Below are 26588 nucleotides of genomic sequence, written 5' to 3'. Positions count from 1 at the left end.
TGAGCCGAAGTTGGCCGCTTAACCGACTGAGCCACCCAGGCGCCCCTAAACCCCTTTCTTAAAGTGTGAAGCCTTATATTCTTTTGGGTGGTACCGGGTTCTTACCTTGGTGGTATGATGACCATGCAGGATATCTTAAAAATTCGCTAAGATTTTGTGATGTAATACAATTTTTTTTTCTTTTTCCCTCAATTAATGAAAGCAAATGAAGGCTCCTCTTCCCTCCCATAGTCTTCCTAAACTTGCCCTACACGCAGGAGGGGAGAATTGAATAACAGCTGTTCCTGATAGAATACTGCCTATGTCAAAGCACTCTGCCCCCTCCTTCATGTGACACCACGACCAACTGTGTGACAGGGTTACAGAAGACGAACCTGAGGTTCTTTTTTTTTTTTTTCCGTAATAAATATTTATTCATTTTTGAGAGCGAGAGCGTAAACGAGGGAGGGGTGGGGACAGAGGACCCAAAGCAGGCTCTGTACTGACAGCAGCAAGCCTGATGCGGGGCTCAAACTCATGAACCATGAGACCATGACCTGAGCCAAAGTCGGACATTCAACCGACCAAGCCCCGCAGGCACCTTGGAACCTGAGGTTCTAAAAGCAAAATAAAACTCGGGGCGCCTGGGGGGCTCCGTCGGTTGAGCATCTAGCTTCAGCTCAGGTCATGATTTCGCAGTCTGTGAGTTCGAGCCCCGCATCCAGAGCCTGGAGCCTGCTTTGGATTCTGTGTCTCCCTCTCTCTCTGCCCCTGCCCCCCCTCTCATGTTCTGTCTCTCTCTCTGTCAAAAATAAATAAACATTAAAAAAAAAAAACAAAAAAAACCTCTGTAAAAGTAAAACCTGCCCAAAGTTACTCAGTTACTTGGCTAGTAAGTCAATGAGTTGGGATCTAAACTCACTTTTGCCTGTCTCCACAGCCAGAGGTCTCAACCACTACATAATAATGACAGCTGGTTTTGTTAGCATGGGGTGTGTGGAGGAGGGAAACATGGAATTTCATCACTTAACTGCTTGTTGGAATTGTCTCTCCGTGGGGCCATTGCGCCTGCCATTTATTGGGATGGAGTGGAGCAAATGTTCCATGACCAGTCACTCTGCCACATTTGTGGGCTGGGTGGGTTAATCTTGCCCCAACGAGGCCCCTTCTGGGACTGTGAAAGCAAACAGTTGCTGTTCAGAAAGGCTGAGCACATCATGGTGGAAGAAGGCCACTTTGCCTCGGCTAATCCTTTACAGCTGAGACCTGGTTGCTCTCCCTCTCTCTTACGGAGCCTGAGTAGAGTCAAAAACTTCCTATAAATTCCTCACGTTTACAAAGTGACCCTCATCACAAGTATGCAACCTCTGCCACATAGTACTGGAGCCTAGGCCAGTTTCTTGCTCAAGGTCACATAACAAAACCAGAGTCCCAAACCCAGTCTCTTGTCAGGTAAACTTTCCACTCAACCCCCCACTGTCTCTAAGCCAGGGAACGTAGTTTGTAAGTAGCTGTTTGATAAACATAGACTTGTGTTCTTGGGACTGTTTTCTCAAAACTTCAGTTCCCTCTTTCAGTTCTTGTCACTCTGCTCCCAGTATATTCATCCTTCTTTTTTGATGCCATTTGTCAAAAGACTAATTTGTAGGATTCCTCTCCCTTTCCTAGGCCTCCAAAGAATTCATGGGCCCTCTGTAAAACAGCAGGGACCCCCAGTGTTAGTTGTTTTAAGTATCTTAATTCTCGCAACAACCTGGAGAACAGGGTGGCGTCAGTTCCATTTCACAGATGAACAAACTGAAGACTCGAGACATTGAAATCCTTTGTCTAAGCCCACACAGCTAGTGCCAGCTGCCTGACTCCAAACTTCAGCTCTTTTGAGTGTAACTCTGCTGAGAAAGGAGAGGGAATAAAGCCATCTCCTGGGGGGAAGGGAGGGTGTTTCTGGAATGTGAAGTATTTTAAGCTCCTTCCTAGCTCATTTCTACAGACTCCTACCTCTATCTTTGTCTGAAAATAGCTGGGAGTTTATTCCTGGATTTTGGAGGACAATTTCTACAAATTAGGTTTGACTGGGAATAGTATACCTCAGGGACTCTGCACATAGACAATAAGGGGCAGCTGAGAAGCCACACTTAGTATAGAAAAGAAAGGCCGTCTTCTGTGTTAGACAATAAAAAGCTAAAGCGTGTGCTAATTCTTGCCTCTGTTGGCAGGGAGTATTGTGGGGGGAATGAGACAGGTTGAATTATCTTAGATGTGCTGAATTTGTCTAAAGGACTCCCAGGGTTAGGATATTCCAGAATATTCACTTTAGAAGGAGAAGAGGAGGATGGGGATGGCTTTGTTGATCTAGAAGGTGATAAGAGGGACTGAGAAAGAGGTTCTTTTCTAAGGAGAAGATAACCCGTTGGCAGATGATTGATGAGTGGGTGACTGGGCAGGGGTGAACGAGAGGTGTCTAAATGTGTCAGCTAAAGTTCCGTTGGGGTGTAAGCATTTCTACTTTAAGCCCAGTGGGCAGCCCTTGTTAATGTCTTTATTTGGAACTGTTGCCAAAGAGATCAACTGTCTTAACATTACCCATTCTTCGGACCAGGAAATGTAAATATGTTCTTAAAGTCTCTAATCAGGTGAGTTATTAAATAATTACACTCTGTGCCAGGGGCCTAGGAGGTGCCTAGGAAGTGTTGGATTGCCTTTCAACTTGTGGGAAACAGTATGGTTGAGTGGTCTCCCTCACCCAACAGATCTTAGTTCCAAGTCTGGCCCTGCATTTTCCAGCTACACCTTTGCTACCACCTTGGGCAAATTACTACCTTCTCCCAGCCCCAGTTTCCTCCTCTGTAAAACAGGTATAAATAATAGCACCCACTTCATTGAGTTGTGGTGAGCAATAGTAAGTGCTCAGTAAATGATTAGCGTTATTCAAACCATTTAGCAAGGCACACCTAGAATACAGATTAGTCATATTTAAAAAGTGACAGAAGAGAGTGGTAAAATAAAGAGCCTTCCCACAAGGAGTACCTAAAGTAATCTGGAGTGCACATATTGATGCCTCAAGAGGCAATAAGTCATCAGGGAAAGAGTAGCGAAGGTTTGGGGAGACTGAGCTAGGCAGAGGAGAAAAGGCAGGCACAGACCTGAGCTTCTGTCTGGTCCGTAGCATCCCATGACCCACAGCAGGCAGGAGCTGTGAGCCTGCGATGCTGTTGCACATATGGGCCCTCCATTTGTCCTCCTGGGCACTGACTGTGGTGTCTTCAAACTGAGCAGGAGTCAATGGACTCCATTTAGCCAGTTAAACCCTCAAATGTCTATTTTGTTCAGGCAGTGACTCTCAAACTTGAGTATGTGTTAAGAATCTACCCACCCCACCTGATGCAGTAGGTCAGAGCTGGGAATCTACACTGCTGACAAACAAGCAGGAAGGCGGAATCCTGAGGTCACACTTAGAAGAATATTGGAATAAAGAGTTGGAGCCAGATCCTATGGAGATTAAAAAAAAAAAAAATTACTGGAGGTGGTATAGACGGCATAATATAATGGTTTAAAAACAGGGATTTGGATCCCTAGTACCTGTGTGATGTTGGGCAAATCACTTAATATCCCCGAGTCCTAGAAGTTTCCTTCTTCTCTGAAATGTATATAATAGTGAGAGCAATGATATATGAAGCTATGGTTCCTTGTGGAAGTTTATGAGCGTGCAAACACCGTCACAAAAGAAGGCAGCGTGTGGCTCAGTCAAGGGCTACAAGTCTCAGAAGGGGAAGAGAGCACTTGGGAGTCATCAAGAAAGTTCTTGTTGGAGATACGGTGACTATAACTGGAACCAGAAGTCCCAGAAGCATTTGGCTAAGTGAAGAAGAGGAAGGTGGGGGCGCCTGGGTGGCGCAGTCGGTTAGGCGTCCGACTTCAGCCAGGTCACGATCTCGCGGTCCGTGAGTTCGAGCCCCGCGTCGGGCTCTGGGCTGATGGCTCAGAGCCTGGAGCCTGCTTCCGATTCTGTGTCTCCCTCTCTCTCTGCCCCTCCCCTGTTCATGCTCTGTCTCTCTCTGTCCCAAAAATAAAAAAAATAAAACGTTGAAAAAAAAAAAATAAAAAAAAAAAATAAAAAAAATAAAAAAAAAAAAAAAGAAGAGGAAGGTGTTCTAGGCCGAGGGACTAGTGTTGGGGAAGAGGGGATTGTGGGAAGGCTGTATGGAATCTGGGGAATGAGGAACAATCTGGTCTGATGTGCTGGTTGGGTGGTCTCATTCTTACAAAACAAGAGGGGTTGCACTGGATTTCTAAGAGGTTCCTTTCAATAGCAAACATTCTCTGTGATTCTTTGAAGTAGGGAAGTCAGGGAAAGAAACTGATTGTGGTTTGAGATTTGAGGTGATGGGGTCATACAAAATAGAGCACCCAACAGGAAGTTGAGGATGTGATACTAAAGCTTTAGGAAGGGGTTTGAAATGAAGGTACAGGTTTGAGACTCATCAGAATATAAAGATGATGAGGGCCCAACATGCCAAGCCTTGAGAAAGAGAGGGGGCCAGAGACATAGGCCTTGAAAGAGCCATGAGATTAGGATTGGCAAGGAGCTCTTATGGCTCTGTATCTTCTTCCTTTTTGCACTTCCCCCACTCTGATTTTGCAGCCTTCAGGGATCTGCTGTGGGTGTGCAGGCCCTCTTAGGGAGCTGAGAAGACTGGAAGTGAGCTCCCTTTGAGAACATTCTGGTATGCTCTGGAGAAAGCCCAATAACTCAACCTTAGCTGGAACATAAACTATATGACATGGTAAGCTCTACTCTCTTGTGAGGGGAACCTTAACTGTTGTGAGCAATTCTGGCCTCCCAAATTTGAATCAGCCAATTGCTAATGGAAAGAGCAACCAATGGAAAATATTGTGATTACTCAGGTACTGTACTGGGTTGTGTTTTGTCCCTCACCAAATACATGTCTATCCAGAACCTATGAATGTGACCTGAAATAGGGTATTTGCAGATGTCATCAAGTTAAGATGATGTCATACTGGATTAAGGTGGGCTCTAATCCAATGACTGGGGTCCTAGGGAGGGAAATTTTTGGAAGAGACACACACAGAGAAGATGGCCATAGGAAGACAGAGGAAGATTGGAGTCACACTGCCACAAACCAAGGAATGCCAGCAACCACTAGAACCTACAAGAGGCAAAGAGGGATTCTTCCCTAGAGGGAAGCTTGGGAGCATGGCCCTGCTAACCCCTTGATTTTGGGCTTTTGGGGTCCAGAACTGCTAGAGAATAAATTTCTGTTGGTTTAAGCCACACGGTTTGTGGTAATTTGTTATGGCAGCCCTAGGAACCTAAAACAGGCACCAAATTTATTGTGAAATAATCCTACAGGAAATATTTTTTATTTGGGATACCTAATTAGTATGGGGGTCAGGCTGCTAGGGCTCCTTGGGTTGAATAAAAAGCTAGTGTTTGTCTTCAACTCGACTTTCTTCTCTTACCTTGGAAACAGATGCTTCAGTCCTCCCATGGCATGTTCCTCCTTCTGTCCTATCACAACATCCCTAGCTTTCCATGTTGAACATTTGAACTTTCTGGATGCTTCACTTTGAATGGCTTCACCTTTAACCATCTCCCTATGCTTCTTCTTTTTTCTAAAAAAAAAATGTTTTTAAGGGGCGCCTGAGTGGCTCAGTCAGTTAAGCACTAACTTTGGCTCAGGTCATGATCTCGCGGTTTGTGAGTTCAAGCCCCGAGACGGGCTCTGTGCTGACAGTTCAGAGACTGGAGCTTGCTTTGGATTCTGTGTCTCAATCTCTCTCTGCCCCTCCCCCACTTGTACTCTGTCTCTGTCTCTCTGTCTCTTTGTCTCTCTCAAAAATAAATAAACATTACATTTTTTAAGAAAAATGTTTTTAAGAAGGTATTTTTTTAAGTTTATTTTCATTTATTTTGAGAGAGTGAGAGTGAGCAAGGTAGAGGCAGAGAGAGAGAGGAAGAGACAGAATCCCAAGCAGGCTTCACATTGTCAGCATGGAACTTGATGCAGGGCTTGAACTCATGAACCGGGAGATCATACCCTGAGCCGAAGTCAAGAGTCAGATGCTTAACTGACTGAGCCACCAAGAGCCCCTCTAAAATTTTTTTTTCAAATATTTAAAATATACAAAGGGCAGGAAATAATATAATGAACACTATTGGGTCATCACTCCAATATCCCCTCTACCTCTCTGCATTACTCCCTTTCTCCTTTTTTGCCATGTTCCCATGCCTATCCCACCCCATGCTCTCAATTTCCTGAAGAAGGTGAGGCAGGTGCATAGGTTGCCCAGCCTGACTGTACATCGGTCCTACAGACACCGTACAACACGCACACACTAAGGATAATAATTAGGTGACTGGTTGTGGACTTTCAGAAGGGGAAGCAAAGAATTATTATCTTCCAAGTAATTTGAGCATCCCTAGTCTTAAATTTTAGTTGTGCTTTTCTGGACCGAACCTATCCCAGAAATTTTGCCTTTTCCAGCAGAAATTCTTTACCCCCAATAATCTGTAAGCAGTGGAGTATGTTGGAAATGGGCTTCTGCCTCCTCCACCTCTAGATATACACAGAGACCTTAAATGAAAGACCCTCTTACCTCTTGGGTTATCTTTCAGAATAGATTGAACTACTTCCCATCTGGCATCACAGAAGGCAAAGAGGGGTCAGGGCTAATACCTGGGCATGACTACAAATAGCTTTCTTGACTCTCTTTTGTACCTTTTGTGCAAAGCTTCCCATTAGAGGATTTTCTATTATTTTTGTTGTTGTTTTTGTTGTTGTTGTTTGTTTTTAGAAATTCTTCTTAACTCTTGGTCATAGACTTCAATTTCCTAATTTTCCCTTGAACTTAAACTCTCCAATTAGGATTTCAAGTTACAGCTATCCTGAAGGAACTATTCTTAATATAATTTAGAGTTCAGAAGATCATTAGGGAGACAAATAGAGGTACAAATGGAGTAGCCTAAAGATACTTACAGAATATGTTCCTATTCTCTTTTGGTAAGACTGGTAGAATAAAAATAAATAGAAATGGTATGGTTTTTTTTCACTTCTCCTGATTTGTTTTGAATCATGGGCTCCATTCTGATTTAGGAGTCTTTCCTGCTCACCACTTCAGTGATAATTCTCCCCATGGTCTATAGGATCCCTGTTCTCTTTGTTTCTATAGCAACAGTCCCGTGTTGCTTGGCTAGAAGCAATTTTCTGCTGCTGTGGTGAAGCCTCATTTTTTCATTCCTTTCTCCCCAGTTGCCTTGGTAACCAGCCTCTCCCTCTTTGGGTCTCTCAGTGGTAAATTCCACTCCTCTCTTTTTTCTCTCTCTCATAACAGTCACCTGGTCATGACTTGGACAGTGCTTTCCCATCTGTGAGTGAGCACTCTGTCATGGTCAGATTGTCATCATGAAATTAGCCTCTCTTTTGCTTTATTTGCATCGTTTCTCCTGCCTGCCGTCTTTCTAGGGGTTGTCATGGTAACCGTACCCTCTGAAAGTCTCCAGGCAAAGGCTCTACAGTTAACAACCATCATGTGAGAGTGTCTGCCAATCTATGGCCACACATCTCGATTTTAAAACCAGCCCCAGGCAGGTACCACAAATTGGAGAGAACAGGCTTTTGATCAAAGCAGACTGGACTGAGAAAAGGAGGTATAGGGGACCCTGGATTCTGATGTTCTCCAAACAATAAATGTGGCTACAGGGTTCAGGCTGGGCCCGCAAGAGTGCCCATTATGCCAGCAGTGATCCAAGTGATTGAGAAATGTATTGGCAGTTATTCCAGGCAGGCCTATCATATAATCTAAATTTCCAAGGGTAATTCCTCTGGCCCAAGGGATCCTGGTGATATGACCTGAGAGCTAGGTGGAGCCAAGTAATCTCAGGGAAAAAAAAGTTAACCCTTAAATTGGCTAACAAGGGGTTAGTAAAATACATATTTAGGTATTTTTACACAGTACTGAAAATTTCTCTGCCCTTAGGCTTCTGCTCTTACCTCTTTAGTGAGGCAGATGGGGTGTTACCATTAAAGTAACACCAAGTGTTCAGCAAATGGTGGTTGTTATGTGTTAGAGTATTGTGGCAGACACATTTTGGATATAACTTCATTTTATCCTTATGACAATCCTGAGAGGTAGTTAATGATAAGAAGACTGAGGCTAAGGGGCGTCTGGGTGGCTCAGTTGGTTAAGCATCTGACTCTTGGATTTTGGCCTGGGTCATGATCTCATGATTCGTGAGTCTGAGCCTTATGTCAGGCTCTGTGCTGACAGTGCAAAACCTGCTTTGGGATTCTCTCTCTCTGTCCCCCCCCCCCCCCCCCCGATGCTGTTCTCGCTCTAAAAATAAATACATAAACAAACATTAAGGGGTACGTGGGCGGCTCAGTTGGTTAAGTGTCTGATCTCACAGTTCTGTGAGTTTGAGCCCCACATCAGGCTCTGTGCTGACAGTGTGGAGCCTGCTTGGGATTCTGACTCCCTCTCTTTCTGCCTCTCCCCTGCGCTCTCTCTCTGTCTCTCAAAAATAAATAAATAAACTTAAAAAAATAAATAAACATTAAACAAAAGAAAACTGAGGCTAAGAGGTAAAGTGAGGCCATGCAGCAGCTGGTAAGTAGCAGAGTTGGGATTTGAACCCAGCTCTATCATTTCAAAGCCCTTTCTTAAAGGTTGTGGTTCTTGAATTTCGGTCTTCTGGTCTCTGCTTTTTTTTTTTTTTTTTTAATGTTTATTCATTTTTGAGAGAGAGAGAGAGAGAGAGAGAGAGAGAAAGCAGGAGAGGGGCAGAGAGTGAGGGAGACGGAGAACCCGAAGCAGGCTCCAGGCTCAGCTCCCAGCTGTCAGCACAGACTGCCCCAACATGGGGCCCAATCCAATAAACTGTGAGATCCTGACCTGAGCTGAAGTCAGACACTGAATACCCAGGTGCCCCTGGTCTTCACTTTCATCTGAGGGTTCCTACTTTATCCTTTCTGCCTTCCTTATTCTTCCTGTTCATATTTTGTGGGTTGTTTACTTGCTTTTCTCTGTTCTCAATCCATCGTTTGCATCCTTTTGCTAAAGAGATGGAAGATTTTGTCCTTCCTTCTGTGTCTGGGTTTGTTTTGTGGGATAAAAACATTAGAGCAGCTGCCCTTGCCTAAGAACTAGGCAGATCTGATTCTGGAGAACACCACACTTCTAGTTCAGTGGCTCCAGCACTAGGTAGGCAAACCGTTCTCTTCTCCATTTAACAATGCCTGTTCTGCATCAGGCACTGTGCTAGGCACTGGAGATATTAGCAATGACCTAGACCTAGGCAGAATCTGTTCCTTGCCTTTATGGAACTAACAGCCTGGGGTGGAAGTCAGACAATACACAGGAGTCAGTATATAATTTTATACTGTAATTAGTGGTATGAAGAAAAGAACTAGCTGCTGTGAAAGGAAGAAATAACAGGGATAGATTTGAGATAGGATTGCCATCCCCCATTTAAGAGAGGAGAGAGTTAAAAAAATCTTTTTAATAAATTGATTACCAGTTGTTAAAACAACAAAGAGGGGAGAGGAGAGAGTTGAGGCGCTGGCACCAGCTAGTTGAGGGCAGTCAGGTCGAGAGCCTCTCAAGCTCAGAAGCCTTGGTCGCGCTGCTCCCACCTCTCCACTCATCCTAACGGAGTCCTAGGTCTGCGCAGGCGCACTGACGGTTGCCATGGGGACAGCTGCTCCTGCACAAGCGCAGATAGCTTCAAGATGGCGGCGGTAGCGGCTGCACGAGCAGTTTCTGTGGGTTCCGGGCTACGGGGTCTGCAACGGACACTGCCTCTTGTAGTGATTCTTGGGGCGACCGGCACCGGCAAATCCACCCTGGCGTTGCAGCTAGGCCAGCGGCTCGGTGGCGAAATCGTCAGCGCTGACTCCATGCAGGTATGACAGTGCGGCTGTCCACGGGCCTGTGGAACCCAGAGGCCGCGTGCGGGCCTCTGGCGGAGTGGATACCCTGTCGCATGGGTGTAGTGGGTGAACCCTGAGGCTTGTGGGACCGACTGGGCAGGTGAAGGGAACCCATAATTACTAGGTGCCCACCCACCATGTGCCAGACGTAGTGCCAGGCGATTGATTGGCTTTCCTCATCTCATTTACTTCTCACGACGTTGCTGTTGGTAGATTCTGTTCTCTCCATTTGCGCGTGAGAAAATTCACCTAGGGAGATGGAACGGCTTTCTCTGTGTCACACAGCGAATAAGGGGAGGAGATAGCATTTGAACCTACAAGGTTGACAGGAGTCCAATAAATATCTTTTGAATGAAAATTATCGCAGAGCCTTTGCTACTTAGAGTATTCAGCGACACCGGTATAAGTTGGTTACCATCTATGAGTGCCTCCTGAGGGTATGGAACAGGATGGATATTCATCGAGACCTGGATTCTAGTTCCGGATCTGCCGTGGCCACGTGAGCTTAACGTATCTGTAAAGTGGGAAAAATGCCACCTGTCCTCAGGGCTGTGGTGCTTAATAGGTGAGATCATGAGTTTTATTTTTTATTATTAAAAAAAAAATTTTTTTTAACATTTATTTACTTTTGAGACAGAGAGAGAGCATGAACAGGGGAGGGGCAGAGAGAGAGGGAGACACAGAATCAGAAGCAGGCTCCAGCCTCTGAGCCATCAGCCCAGAGCCCGACGCGGGGCTCGAACTCAGGGACCGCGAGATCGTGACCTGAGCTGAAGTCGGACGCCCAACCGACTGAGCCACCCAGGCGCCCCGAAATCATGAGTTTTAGAATGAAGAGCAGGGTCCTGAAGAAGGCCAGGGCCATGCACTTGGCAAATATTTGTGTAAGCTGAGGTTAGAGGTTTTTTTTAACCTACTCTGGCTGATGGGAGTCGGGAGGCTTTGTCCTCTTCCCTGAGTTAGAGGAAAAGCCCAGAAGGAGTGTGTACTACACACAGTACCTGGGTGCATTTGGCCTCGGGTTGAGAGTGGGTGACATTTGGGGTAAATCTGTGATGGAGGAATTACACACGCTATTTATTGAGGGTAATTTACAGTTAATGAGGTTTTGGAGTAAATGAGGTGCTTGAGTGTGAAATGGCCTGGCACTGAGTCTAGCCCCTACCTGATGGGTACTCAGCAAGGAAGGGCAGTCCTTCCCACTGCACCCCGTAACCCTCGGGGCATGGTTTCATTTGGAGGGACATGACCCATCAACACACATGAAATGATTAGTGTAATTCAACAAATGTTTGTTTGCAACCTCTACGATGTGTCAGCTTCAAGAGACAGACTTTACCTCAAATCCCAGCCCTGTCTTTTCTAAGATATGTGATTTCAGCCTGAACTCTTTGCGCCTTTGTTTCTTCTGTAAAATAGGAAGAAGAATATCAGTGCAACATAATTGTGATGATTAACATAATAAAGTGTGTAAAGCACTTAATAGTACGGCACGGAGTGCTAAAAACATGACAGGTGCTATTTTCCGCAAGGCCCTTTTGGAGAGAAAAACCATAATGCCTCTCCTCAGGGAGTTTTAGTCCAGCTAAACATGAAATAAAGCAGAAGTAGTGTTTGAACTGTGATACTAATGATGCTCTGCAAGGTGGATGGGGCAGGGAGGAGAGAGACTGCAAATGTTAGATTTTATGCTAAAGCATACAGTTTCTGAGAAGGGAGAAGAAGTCAACAAAGACTGGTGTGGTTAGTCATGGAAAGCTCTCTGAAAAGGGACTTGAAAGGTGAAGTTTGGATAGATAAGAAAGAAGAAAGGCATTATGTCAAAGGAGAGAACATGAAGGAAGATTTAGAAGGTGAAATGGGCATGTGTGTATGTAGGATGGTGAAAGGAGGCTGTTCGTTAGGTTTTGCGGATGTTGTGGAATGGGGGATGAGTAATATGATGAAGGAAGGCAGTGTGTAAGAAGCATTCATCTGTGAATAGTGTGCCTGATGAATTGGATTTGGGGGTGGGTGTTAGGAATGCAGGGGAAAAGAAAGATGTCATCATGTCAAAGTGAGTTGACCACTGATCGCTGAAAGAATAATGCACACCATGTGATTCAGGATTCAGGTTTGTGGGCCTGGGAGAGTATGGTGAGCAGGGCAGGAAGTCAGGAAGGTTTGGCACGGCACAGTGGGAGTGGCAACAGGACTTCCAAGGGGAAAGTCTGTTGGGGGGTGGAGAGTGTAACAGGTATGAGCCTTTTCAGGACTCTTGCACTGACTGCCTCTGCCTGGTGGAACTTCTTCGTCTGTTTAACCACGTGGCTTGCTTTCTGTCTTCAGTCACATCTTTACTCAGATGTCACCTTATGAGGCCTTCTCTGATCCTCCTATTTAAAATAACACACCACTGCTCCCTGTTCCCATCTTCCTCAAACACCACACGTAGCCCTGTCGAGAGTGTTCTCAGTAAGTCGTCTTAATTTTACATTTATTTAAAATAATTTTTTTTAATGTTTGTTTATTTTTGAAAGAGAGAGAGAGACAGAATGCAAGCGGGGGAAGGGCAGAGAGAGAGGGAGACACAGAATCTGAAGCAGGTTCCAGCTCTCAGCACTGAGCTGGCTGGACGCGAGGCTCAAACTCAAAAACCGTGAGATATCATGACCTGAACCAAAGTCAGACGCTTAACTGACTGAGCCACCCAGGCGCCCCTTAATTTTACATTTATTTTTAAGTAAGTTAGTGGGTTCTGGCAATGAGTGTTGTATATAGCTCTTTAATAGTTATTACCCATTTCTCAGAAATCTTTCTCTACTCATAGCTGTGTGCCGTAAGGTTGAGGTTGCTAGAGGTTTTGTTGACTGTAAAACAGGTCATGTGTATGGGACAACGAGCCTCATATAGTGCTGATGATACTGTAGACCCTTAATATTTGATGAAGTATTTGTTGACTTGCCGTATTAAAATGGCACATCTTGATCCATTCAGATTTTTCGTGTGGTTATATAAGTAACTAGAGCATGGGAATTACATTTCTTTTGTCCTAGGGACACCACAGGGATTAATTAATGTATGAAAACACTTTGAAGATTATTGAGCCTCCTGAACTGGCTATAGGTTGTGTTTAGTTTTGATTGTACTGTGGATATTTGTATCATTTCCTCTTGATTCCCATTGGAGAACTTTGACCTTTGATTTTACTTTTCAGTCCAAATAATGATATAAAGTATCTCTGCCCCATTTATGGGGTTATATGCAGTTCTTCATTCTACCTTTGCTTACCATGCCCCTGTTACGTGTTTCACTTGTTTTTTTATCCAGTGGAGGGAGATGGTGCTTTTTAGTGACTTGAGGTTGACTCAGAATTTTTATAAGTGTGTGAACAAAAATGACATTTAAAGAAAGAATTGAAGTATAGTTGATACGCAATGGCACATTAGTTTCAGGTGTACAAAAGGACGTTCTTTTTTTTTTTTAAATTTTTTTTTTTTCAACATTTATTTATTTTTGGGATAGAGAGAGACAGAGCATGAACGGGGGAGGGGCAGAGAGAGAGGGAGACACAGAATCGGAAACAGGCTCCAGGCTCTGAGCCATCAGCCCAGAGCCCGACGCGGGGCTCGAACTCCCGGACCGCGAGATCGTGACCTGGCTGAAGTCGGACGCTTAACCGACTGTGCCACCCAGGCGCCCCTAAAAGGACGTTCTTAATGTTGGATTACCAGCTCCTTGAAAGAGCATTTTCAATTTCAAATAAGTACACAGGCAGAATGATAATAACAACTTAAATTTGCATAGCAAATTTGTTTATAAAATACTTACATATGCTTTTTATTCTACCTTACCTCGTAAGGTAAATATCATTGTCATTTCACAGGTAAGACAACAGGCCTTGCAGTAAGGTCTGGCGGTAAGTAGCAAACCTGGAGTTGAACATAGGTGTTTACTTTCCACGTCTACTGCCTTATCCACACAAAGCCATCCCCTTTAGATGAGGCAGGAGCTGTGGTGTTCAGTCATTAGAGAGTATTTCTTAACTTGTACGCCACTCTTCTTTCACAGGAGTGTGCTACATTTTGATCAGGATATAAAATGTATTTGAGGATTCATATTGTGAATCATAGTGTGAATTCATAGTGATGTCTGTCAAATGGAGTGTTGAGCCAAGTGGTGGCCACATGAGGCATTGCCTATGGGGATAAAACTTGCTGCAACTAAGAGGTATAATTTAATGTCAATAATTTAATGATACTAAAGGCAGAGAATGTTTACTGAAACAAAGGAGAAACTTGGCCTTGTGGAGAGCCTAGTCGGAGCCGTAAACTTTGTTGTACAGCCACACAGACCAAAGGATGACCAAATGGAAAGTGTGATAATTAGAAAGTTCTTTCAGGCTTCCAAGTTGATCTTTTAAAAAAACAAATATTTGCGGGGCGCCTGGGTGGCGCAGTCGGTTAAGCGTCCGACTTCAGCCAGGTCACGATCTCGCGGTCCCGGAGTTCGAGCCCCGCGTCAGGCTCCGGGCTGATGGCTCGGAGCCTGGAGCCTGTTTCCGATTCTGTGTCTCCCTCTCACTCTGCCCCTCCCCCGTTCATGCTCTGTCTCTCTCTGTCCCAAAAATAAATAAACATTGAAAAAAAAAAAAAACAAATATTTGCTTTTTAATAATCACTTTTGGAATGATGTCCAGAATTTCATATTTCACAAGTATACTAGTAATTCAAAAAGGGTTGTAAAACACTGTCTTAAATCTTAACTTGTCTAGCACCTCATACTTGTTTCGTTATCCTTTTGTTCTGCCTTAACTGTAGGGTGATCCCAAGGCAACCCCTGTTGGGGCATTTCCCATCCAGGGAAAGTGATTGTTTTTTTGTGAACATTGAGTAAGTATATCGAGGTAGCTTCTTCAAGGGAAAACCACAATGGAATGTTTAGGGTAGTATATCTAGGGTGATAATATTGTCCTGGAGCCCAACAGATAATGACTTGCTTCTGTAGCCATGTAGCATGTGAAGGTCCTGCCTGGCTTCTTGCTTCCCATTCTCATGCACTTGATTTGTTGAATGGGAAGTCAGAAACACTCTCTGAGGGATTACTTGCTTAGGGACTCCTGCTGGGCTCTACTTTGGATTTCTGCCTGGCAGGTGTGATTATAGTGAGAAACAACATTTGTGCTTAATTTCCTGAGTTTTCCAAGTGCCGGTTTCACAAATCATAGAAACGTAAATATTGTTAGTCAGCAGTAAGAGTCTAAATTTAAGGAGGGTCAGGTAATACAATCCCTGCTTTCCAGGATGGAAAAACTGAGGCACAGAAGATTAAAGAACACACTAGAGATCACGCTGCAAGACACTGGTACACCTGGGAATTGGATCTGGGTCTTCTAACTCCTCTGTAGTGTCTAATATATTGCAGGAAGATGATACTGAAGGTCTTCTTTTCAGACTGAGTCTTTTTCTTGGCATGTAAATTCAAGGTACAATGCATCGCCTTCAGTGACTGGATGAAACATTGTACTGAGAAACATGAAGGCACTTGCCAAAAGATGTACAATGACTGCCTGGAAATACAGACTGCCAACTATATGCCACGAGATAAATACACAAAGTGTTCTATTTGGGTTTATAGAGAGGAAGTATCCCTAATGCCTTAGTTCTTCAAGTCCTGTGGAGAAGCAGTAGTCATACATAGGAGCACTGTTCCCTTTATGTGTGTCTAAACCTACAAGAGCAGAAGCAAATGATTTTTGGCAGTCTGACTAGTGAGCAGCCTATGTGTCATCTAATAGATGTGGAGTCTGGGTTCTTTTTGTCTGCTTCGGGACATAATTTAGGAGCAGTATTTTTTTTTTTTTTTAAACCAAAGGACTGTTTGTCTGATAGTGCTCAAGGGAGATCAGGGATGCATGGGAGAGGGATATGAAAGGAGAGAAGGGAGTGTGAATCACAGTGGCTTAGTAGGACACGATATAAAAGCCACAAAAACCTGTTAACCAGGAGAGATGGGGGCTGTCTGGAGGCTGCTTGCCACAACTGAACAGAGGCGATCTTTTAAGGAAAAAAAAAAAAAAAAGACTGAGGCTGGGGGTGCCTGGGTGGCTCAGTTGGTTGAGCATCCGACTCTTTTTTTTTTTTTTTTTTGTAATGTTTTTATTTACTTTTGAGACAGAGACAGAGCATGAGCAGGGGAGGGGCAGAGAGAGAGAAAGAGACACAGAATCTGAAACAGGTTCCAGGCTCTGAGCTGTCAGCACAGAGCCTGACGTGGGGCTCGAACTCACGAACTGTGAGATCATGACCTGAGCCGAAGTCGGACGCTTAACCGACTGAGCCACCCAGGCACCCCGAGCATCCGACTCTTGATTTCAGCTCCGGCCATGATCTCACAGTCTGTGGGATCAAACCCCATGTTGTGCTCTGTGCTGAGCCTGCTTGGGATTCTCTCTCCCTCTCCCTTTGCCCCTCCCCCACTTGTACGCTCCTTCTTGCTCTCAAAATAAATAAGCATTAAAAAAAAAACAACTGAGCATGACAAGAAGCTAAGAAGGAAGTCTCAAAAGTTTTGCCTCCTCCCAAAAATCTGTCTGCGTCTCTAGATTCCTTGATTCACCGCCACTGTGACTGAATGTAGTTTTCCTTTGGCTAAAGTATTCAGCTTGGTGGGTTGTTCATATACTGTATGTTCACCTTTTTGCAGCGATGGGAAGAACTTTGGAATCAAACCTTCGATGTTTTGTAAGGAAAGAGAAGTCACTACTGGCCAAATGAGAAATCGTGGGAGGGCACAAATGGGACTTGCAGGTTCAGATTTGTGAGGGTGAGGTGCTGCCCTGAGGCTTCAGGGCCTGGGGCAGGGTGTTGAAATAGCTCTTCTTCAAAAGGAATGTAGTATGTTCTAGGGGTAAAAGTTACTTGGGGTATGTAAGAATTCACGTATGTGATTCGTATCTACTTGTATGTGTCTTAACTAAATTGGTTTTGGTTTCTTGTGTAGTTTGAATTCTTTAGATAAACTTGAATCAGACTGGGGTCCTCTTCCCAAAGCTATCTACACATTCAATGCAATCCCAATCAAAATTGCACCAGCATTCTTCTCGAAATTAGAACAAGCAATCCTAAAATTCATATGGAACCACAAAAGGCCCCGAATAGCCAAAGGAATTTTGAAGAAGAAGACCAAAGCAGGAGGCATCACAATCCCAGACTTTAGCCTCTACTACAGACTGGGGTCCTCTTTGCCGCCTTGCTTACCTTTGGAGCCCTGGTTTGGAGCTACAGGTTCACCACTGCTGCTTCCTCATTGTGGCATCCAGAGTTCAGGCTCATACCACTACACCATGAACAGTCATAATAATAATAGCAGCAATGTAGTAAGCAATAATAGTCTGTATGCCAGGTACTGTTCTAAAAGTTTGACATGTATTATCTCACTTAGTCTCATCACAGCCTTATCAGGTAGGCACTATCATTATCTCACCCATCCAGAAAATTCCTTTCTTGAACTCTGTCTCTGTGCTATTCTGTATTTTTCCCCCACGTCTTCTTACTTATTTGTCCATTCATCCTGCATCCCATTCTTTTCCCCTGTACCCACTGTATACATTTTATCAGACAGAGGAGGAAGACTATTCCTGACAAAAGAACAGCATGAGCAAAGTAAAGGAAGAATAAAAGTGTATGGTATGTTTTCAAGGAATGACCAGGAATTATCTGGCATGGAGGATACTTGAGGAACAGTAGTAAGAGGTAAAACTAAAAATACAGGACCCTGTGAACAAGTTGCAGAGGCCCTTGAAAGGAATGCCAGGAGGCGTGGCGTTTTAAATTCGGAAGTGATAGCAAATCTGTTACATAGGGTAACTCTGATGGAGAGTGGGTTAGAGAGTGATAAACAGTTTAGGATTTGGTTGCATTAGCCTGGGTGAGAGGGGCTGGAGTTGGTCTGTGGCTGGGGAGAAGTAACCATTTCGACATTTTAGAGACAATCAATAGGATTTGGTTTTTGAAAAAAAAATCCAAATAACAGAAAAGTACAAAGGAAGTGTCACCATAGTCTTGGCATCAAAGGTTCAACATTTTAAAATGCTGGTGCACATCCTTTCAGACATTTGTGTATTTTTGCAAATGTGCTTATGTGTTTTTTTGTTTTTATTCCCAATTTTACTGTGGTAACATACACATAAAATTTACCACCTTAACCATTTTTTTTTTTTTTAAACTAAAAGAACCTCTACGGCCAACATTGATTGGGCTTTTGAACTCACGACCTGGAGATTAAAAGTCACATTCTCGGCCAACTGACCCAGCCAGATACCTTCATCTTAACCATTTTTAACTGTACAGCTTAATGGTATTAAGTATGTTCATAATGCTGTGTAACCATAATCACACCATCTATCTCCATAACTTTTTGTCTTGTAAAACTGAAACTCTGTACTCGTTAAACAATACCTCTCCGTTCCTCTTTCCTCCTAGCCCTTGGTAACCACCATTTCACGTTCTATGTCTATGATTTTGACTGCTCGTACATACCTCATATAAATGGAATCATACAATATTTGTCTCTTTTGTGACTGGCTTGTTTCATTTAGCATAATGTCCTGAAGGTTCCATTTATGTGTGTATGTTTCTACATAAATTGACTCATACATTTGCTATTCTTCTGTGTCCTGCTCTCCCCCCACTCTTAGCAGTATGTTATGGATAACTTTATGTGTTAATGTTATACAACTGTACATCAGTGGTCTCAATATGGGATCATTTTGCCCCCCAGGGGACATTTGCGATTTCTGGAAACATTTTTGGTTGTAACAACTGGGGAGGTTGGTCCCTGACATATATTGGGTAGAGACCAGGAATGCTGCCAAACATCCTACTTTGCATAAAACAGCTCCTCACAACAAAGATTTATTTGGCCCAAAATAGTAATATATTGTACTGAGGTTAAGAAACCCTGTTTACTTTATTGGTTGTTAAATTTTGAAGTAATTATAGATTTACACAAGAGTTTCAAAGATAGTAGAGAGAGTTCTTGTATACCCTTTACCTATCTTCTCCTAAAATTAACATCTTGCATCATCATGGTACATTTGCCAACACTAAGAAATTGACATCGGTACGGTACTGTTAACTGTAGACCTTACTTGGTTCTCACTAGTTATCTACTAATGTCCTTATTCTGTTTCAGGATCCCATCTAGGGTCCCACATTGCATTTAGTTTTCGTGTCTGTTTAGGTTCCTCCAATCTGTGACAGTTTCTCAGACTCTTCCAGTCTATGACTTCAAAACTGTTGAAGGGTACTTGTCAGCTATTTTGTAGAATGTTTCTTAATTTGGGTTTCTCATGATTACACTGGCATTACAGATTTGGGGAAAGCATACCCTTCTCATTACATCATATCAGGGTATGATGTCAACATGACTTATTTCTGGTGCTGTTAACGTTAACCTTGATTGTTTGGTTTGGGTTGCATCTGCCAGATTTTGCCACTGTGAAGCCCCATTTGTTAGAAATGACTTGCTAGGTCCGGCCCACATTGAAGGGGAGGGGATTTAAGCTCTACCTCCTGAAGGGAGGAATATCCAAGAATGTGTGGATGTATGTTAAAAGCACCACAATAATTAATAAATATTTTAGAGGAGATACTTTGAGACAATTCAGATGTCCTGTTTTTCCTTAAAGTTTCACTCACTAATTTAAGGATTTGTCAGTGGATCATTCCTGCTGCAGTTACTATGATAATTTACTTCATTCCTTCTACTTTTATGAATTGTAATTTTTGTGGAATGATTTGTCCTTTTTCCTCACTTATTTACATCATTTACTTGTATAGTATGGATATTTATTTTATTCTTTGGGTTGTAATCCAATACAGTGTTGTTTTGTTGCTCAGATTATTCCAACTTTGGTTATTGAGCGCTCTTTCATATTGCCTCTGTGTCCTTTGGCATGCCTCCATGTTTGTTTAGTACTTCCTTTCTGGCACTGCAAGATGCTCCCAGCCTATGTTTGTCTTGCCCCAGCCCTAGAGTCAGCCATTTTCCCAAGGAGCCCTGATTCCTTTTATTGGTGAATGTTTTTCTTTTGTTTTGTTTGTTTTTTTGTGTGAATGGTATTTAGAAACCAAAATCTGGGGCTCCTGGGTGGTTCTGTTGGTTAGGCGTCCAACTTCGGCTCAGGTCATGATCTCACAGGTTCGTGAGTTCAAGCCTCTCGGTCAGGCTCTGTGCTGACAGCTCAGAGCCTGGAGTTTGCTTCAGATCCTGTGTGTGTGTATGTGTGTCTCTCTCTCTGCCCCTCTCCCACTGTCTCTCTCTCTCTTAAAAATAAACATTAGGGGCGCCTGGGTGGCGCAGTCGGTTAAGCGTCCGACTTCAGCCAGGTCACGATCTCGCGGTCCGTGAGTTCGAGCCCCGCGTCAGGCTCTGGGCTGATGGCTCGGAGCCTGGAGCCTGTTTCCGATTCTGTGTCTCCCTCTCTCTGTGCCCCTCCCCCATTCACGCTCTGTCTCTCTCTGTCCCAAAAATAAATAAAAAATGTTAAAAAATAAATAAATAAATAAACATTAAAAAATTTTTTAAAAAAAAAATTTTTTTTTTCAACGTTTATTTATTTTTGGGACAGAGAGAGACAGAGCATGAACGGGGGAGGGGCAGAGAGAGAAGGAGACACAGAATCGGAAACAGGCTCCAGGCTCCGAGCCATCAGCCCAGAGCCCGACGCGGGGCTCGAACTCCCGGACCGCGAGATCGTGACCTGGCTGAAGTCGGACGCTTAACCGACTGCGCCACCCAGGCGCCCCTAAAAAATTTTTTTAATAAAAAAAAAAAAAAATGAAACCAAAATCTGGATGCTGGGTGTGTTTGTTGCTATTGGGGTATCATTGTTTCTTGTCTCTTTGGTGGAAAAAGCTAGGAAACATGCTTATGTACACTAATCCTTGTATACACAAATATCTATGTTTATGTCTGTATCTATCTACATATATATGAAAATAAACATGTGTTTATACAAATATCTCTGACTCTACTCTGGCACCACAGGATCCATCCCAATGTTCTCTATTTGTGTTCTCTTTCTCAGAGAGAAAGAAATTTGGCTTCTCATTGGCTATAATATATTTATTTATTTATGCAACCTGTAAAGTAGTTTCAGTAGTTACTTATGTAAGAAACAAACTTACCAATTAAAACATTTTTTTAACGTTTATTTATTTTTGAGAGAGAGAGACACAACACGACTGGGGGAGGGGCAGAGAGAGAGGGAGACAGAATCTGAAGCAAGCTCCATGCTCGAGCTTTCAGGACAAAGTCCCACAGGACAAAGTCCCACAGGACAGAGCCCCACGCGGGGCTCGAACTCACAAACTGTGAGATCATGACCTGAGCCAAAGTCAGATGCCCAAACCGACTGAGCCACCCAGCCGCCCCAACAATTTACCAATTAGGTATGTTTGTGTACAGTTCTTTTTGTTCATTTTAGCCTATAGTATCTAGTCATAATGTTATACACAGTTATTTAGGTAAGCTCCTTTTTTTCCCCCTCCACTGCCCTTCAGTGAGGTAATGCTGTGCATTTGTAACACAGATTCATTTATTGCAGTCCGCATTCTATCCTGGGTTCCCCAGAAGTTGTTTTTTTGTTTTGTTTTTTTTTTTTAAATTGCATACAGTAAAGTGCATTCTTTGTTGAGTACAGTTTTATGGGTTTTGACAAATGCAAAGTCAGGTATCCACCATCACAGTACCGTACTAAACAGTTCCATCACTCTAAAAATTTTCTTGTATGGCCTCTTTGTAGTCAGCTCTTCTACCTACCCCACCTTTCAACAACCACTGATCTGTTTTCCATCCCCTTGTTTTTTGCTTTTTCTGGAATGTAATGTACATGGAATCATACAATATGCAGCCTTTGGGGTCTGACTTTTTCACCTAGCAAAAAGTACCTTTTAAATCTCCCAAGTCCATTACTCTTTATTGCTAAGTGTCATTCCATTGTATGGATGTACCATAGTATGCCCATTCACCTAAGAGAGGACATCTGAATTTCCAGTTTTTAGCACGTATAAAGAAAGCTGTTATAAACATTCATGTGCCAATGGTTTAACTTTATAGGAAACCCTTAAAGGACTTTCCAAAATGGCTGTGCCATTTTGCATTCCTACCAGCAGTGAATGAGAATTTCTGTTCCTCTGTATCCTCCCCAGGATTTGGTATTGTCTTTTTTTTTTTTTTTTTTTTTTAATTTTAGCAATTCTAATAGGTATGTACTGGTATCTCAGGGTGGTCAATTTACATTTCCCTAAAGGCTAATGATGTTGAGCATCTTTTCATATGCTTATTTGCCATCTGTGTGTCTTTGAAGTGTTTGTCAGATTTTTTGGTGGATGTGTTTGTCTTATTCTTGACTTTTAAGAGTTCTTTATATATCCTGGGTACAAATTCTTTATTAGATTTGTTATTTGCCAGTATTTTCTCCTGCTCTGTGGCTTATTTGTTTTTCATTTTCTTCACAGTGTCTTTGACAGAACAAAAGTTTTAAATTTTCACAAAGTCCAATTTTTTTTTCTTTTATGGATTGTGTCTTTGGTTTCCTACCCTAAAAACTCATTGGCAACCCCAAGGTCATGCAGATTTTCTTGCCATTTTTTTAAAAAGTTTTAAATGTTTTATTTATTTTTGAGAGAGCGAGAGCTAGTGAAAGAGCGTGGGGAAGGGGCAGAGAGAGAGGGATACATAGAATCTGAAGCAGACTCCAGGCTCTGAGCTGTCAGCACAGAGCCGGACGCAGGACTTGAACTCACAAACCGCAAGATCATGGCCTGAGCCAAAGTCAGAAGCTTTACCAACTGAGCCACCCAGGCGCCCCTCACCATTTATTAAGAGAAGTATTATTTAAAGAAAAATTGTATAGTTTTGCATTTTACATGTAGGTTTGTGAGCTGTTCTGAATAAATTTTTGTATAAGGTATGATATTATGGACATCCAGTTGTGCCAGCACTGATTTTGAAAGGCTATCCTTTCTCCATTAAATTGCCTTTGTACTTCTGTCAAAAGCCAGTTTATATTTGTGCGGGTCTATTTCTGGGCTGTGTTCTGTTCCATTCATCTATGTGTCTCTTCTTTTGCCAATATTGCATTGTCTTGATTACAGTGGCTTTATAATAAGTCTTGAAATTGGATAGCGTAAGCCTTCCAACTTTCTACTTGGTTGTTTTTAATCTCCGGGTAGTCTATTTTTTTTTTAAATTTATTTATTTTTTTTTATTTTGAGAGAGAGAGAGCACAAGCACAGGAGGGGCAGAGAGAGAGGGAGAGAGAGAATCTCAAGCAGGCTTCACGCTTTCAGCATGGAGCCCAATGCGGGGCTCGATCCCATAAACCACGAGATCATGACCTGAACCGAAATCAAGAGTCAGGTGCTTAAGCGACTGAGCCACCCAGGCACCCCATCTGTGTAAGTCTGTTTTATAGATGTATCATAATTAATGAGGTTTCTACTGAAGGACATTTAAAGGGTTGTTTTTTGCTATAATAAATGATGCTGAGATGAACATCTTCACACATACATCTTTTTGGACTGTGTGATTCCTTTTTCAGGATAATTCCTAGAATGGGAATACTGGGTAAGATGTAAACATTACCTCTTTTTTCCTCCCAATTTTCTGAGGTTATTAGAGGTTATATTATTTTTCTCATTGAGGTAAAATTCATATGACGTCAGCCATTTTGAATTATTATTTTTTTTTTAAATTTTTTTCAATGTTTATTTATTTTTGGGACAGAGAGAGACAGAGCATGAACGGGAGAGGGGCAGAGAGAGAGGGAGACACAGAATCGGAAACAGGCTCCAGGCTCTGAGCCATCAGCCCAGAGCCTGACGCGGGGCTCGAACTCCCGGACCGCGAGATCGTGACCTGGTTGAAGTCGGACGCTTAACCGACTGCGCCACCCAGGCGCCCCTATTTTTTGTTTTTTAAAGTTTATTTATTTTGCAGGAGAGAGCACACACATGGGAGAGGGGCAGAGAGAGTGGGAGAAAGAGAATCTCAAGTAAGCTCTGCTTTGTCAGTGCAGAGCCAGATGTGGGGCTCGATCTCATGAACCGTGAAATCATGACCTGCGCCAAAATCAAGAGTCAGACGTTTAAACATCTGAACCACATAGGTGCCCAGCATCAACCATTTTAAAGTGAATGATTCTGGGGCATCTGGCTGGCTCAGTCAGTAGAGCATGTGACTCTTGATCTCAGGGTTGTGAGTTCAAGCCCCATGTTGGGTGTATAGATTACTTAAAAAATCAAATCTTTAAAGTGAACGATTCAGTGTCATTTGGTATATTCACAGTGGTGTACAACCATACCCTCTGTCTAGTTCCAAAATATTTCCACCACCCCAAAAGAAAACCCCATACCCATTAATCAGTTACTTGCCCATTTTCCCTTCCCGCCCAGCTCCTGGCAAATACTTGTCTGCTTTCTGTCCCTATAGATTTTACCTATTCCGGATATTTCATATAAATGCAATCATATAATCTGTTAGCATGTATTGGTAATTTGTTCCTTTTTATGGTTGAATAATTTTCCTTTGTATGTATAGATCACAATTTGTCCCATCTATTGATGGGCATTAGTACCTTAGGCTATTATGAATAGTGCTAGTGTGAACTTGTATGTATATGTACATGTATTTGTTTGATTATCTGTTCTTAGTTATTTTTGGGTAATACCTAGGAGTAGAATTGCTGGGTCATGGTAATTCTATGTCTACTTTTTGAGGAATTGCCAAACTGTTTTACACAATGGCTATATTATTTTACATTCCCACCAGCAATGTGTAAGGGTATCAATTTCTCTACCTTGTCTCCAATACTTGTTATTTTTCCTTTTAAAAAATTATTTTTAACTTTTATTATTATTTTTTTTTAGTTTTGTTTATTTTGAGACAGAGAGGGCACAAGCTGGGGAGAGGCAGAGAGAGAGAATCCTAAGCAGGCTTTGCATTCTGTGCTGAGCTCAACATGGGGCTTAGTCTCATGACGGTGAAATCATGACCTAGCCCAAATCAGGAGTTGGACGCTCAAACGATTGAGCCATCCAGGCACCCTTTTCCTTTTTAATAAAATTTTCCTTAAAAAAAAAAAAAAAATTGTAGCATCCTAGTGGGTGTGAAAGTGGTATCACTTTAGAGTTTTGATTTACATTTTCTTAGTGGCCATTTGTGTAATATCTTCTTTGGAAAAAATATCTATTTAGGTCTTGTGTTCATATTTTTTTTTTTTAATGTTTATTTTTGAGATGAGAGAGACAGAGTATGAGTGGGGGAGGGGCAGAGAGAGAGGGAGACACAGAATCCCAAGCAGGCTCTAGGCTCTGAGCTGTCAGCACAGAGCCGGATGTGGGGCTTGAATCCACGAACCTTGAGATCGTGAGCTGAGCTGAAGTAGGACACTCAGCTGACTGAGCCACCCACGCGCCCCTTGTGTTCATTTTTAAATTGGGTTGGTTGTCTTTTTGTTGCTGGTTGGCACACATTACATTTTGATACATATTGCCCGACTTTTGGTTTGAAGAAAGTTTGTATCAGTGGTATGTGTATTTTTGTTCACCCTTGCAATTCTGTGTATTACCTATCTTTTCATTATTATAGTTTGGCAAACAAATGAATTTCATTTTGATTTCATTTCTTTGGTTAATTGTCTTTTCAAGGGTGCATTGGTCATTTGTGTATTGCTTGTTTTAATTCCTTGCTCATACCTGTTATGCCCACTTCTATATAATGGTTTTCATTTATGTGTTTATTGCTTTGTAAGAGTTTTTTGTGTACTGTAAGTTTGAATCTTTTACGCAGTCTCATGTATTGGAAGTATTTTTTTCAGTTGGTCATTTGTCTTTTGACTTGTATGATTTTTTTGGGGTCATAATAAATGTTTTAGGTTTGTATGTTCTCATACTTCTTGTGAGTACATGTTACTTTTAACATTCTTTTAGAAAGAGAATGTTATAGGGGCATCCAGCTAGCTCAGTCAGTAGAACATGGACTCTTGCTCTCTGGGTCATGAGTTCAAGTCCCATGTTGTGCATAGAGCCTACTTTATTATTTTTTCTTAAAGATTTTAAAATGTTTATTTATTTTTGAGAGAGAGAGAGAGAGAGAGAGAGAGAGGCAGAGCGTGAGCCAGGGAGGGGCAGAGAGAGAGAGAGACACACACACAGAATCCGAAGCAGGCTCCAGACTCTGAGCTGTCAGCACAGAGCCCAGTACGGGGCTCCAACTCACGAACAGTGAGACCATGACCTGAGCTGAAGTCAGACGCTTAACTGATTGAGCCACCCAGGTGCCCCGAGTCTACTTTAAAAAAAAATGAGAATGTTATAATAGATTTATAATGTATTGAACTGTTGGAACTTACAGATGTGAACAAAAAGTATTGTTGATGCTCTGGTGTAAATGAAGGTATACTCAGGCCTCCTTGCCTTCAGCATGCCTGTTGCTCTTTGCTTGCAGTCCCCTACATGCACAATTACAGATGGAATATGGGATTCTGTGTTGTCCAGGTGGGTACTTTTGGTTAGCTACCCCACTACCCAGTTTCCTTACTTTCCTTTTTTTTTGGTTTACATCTTGCTAGTGCCTAACATCATAACTTGTAACGGTGGTTCTCACTCCCAG

The 26588-nt window shown here is 42.6% G+C and overlaps 1 protein-coding gene across 5 annotated transcripts in view; it reads left to right on the top strand.

The window, feature by feature from the left end:
• Positions 1-9728: 9728 nt before the first annotated feature.
• TRIT1 (tRNA isopentenyltransferase 1) overlaps positions 9729-26588 on the top strand; it is a 44164-nt gene continuing 27304 nt past the window's right edge. For all 5 annotated transcript variants that reach the window (XR_003970896.1, XM_030325714.1, XM_030325712.1 and 2 more), the window contains exon 1: positions 9729-9902. Coding sequence is in view for 4 of the 5 variants with exons in the window: in XM_030325714.1 (XP_030181574.1) it covers positions 9729-9902 (174 nt within the window). In the remaining variant the exon portion in view is untranslated. The remainder of the gene's footprint in view (positions 9903-26588) is intronic.

The sequence above is a fragment of the Lynx canadensis genome, chromosome C1 (genome assembly GCF_007474595.2).
Source record: "Lynx canadensis isolate LIC74 chromosome C1, mLynCan4.pri.v2, whole genome shotgun sequence".
In the NCBI taxonomy this organism is placed as follows: Eukaryota; Metazoa; Chordata; class Mammalia; order Carnivora; family Felidae; genus Lynx; species Lynx canadensis.
The sequence above is the reverse complement of the archived record's forward strand: the minus strand, read 5'-3'. Positions and strand labels throughout refer to the sequence as shown.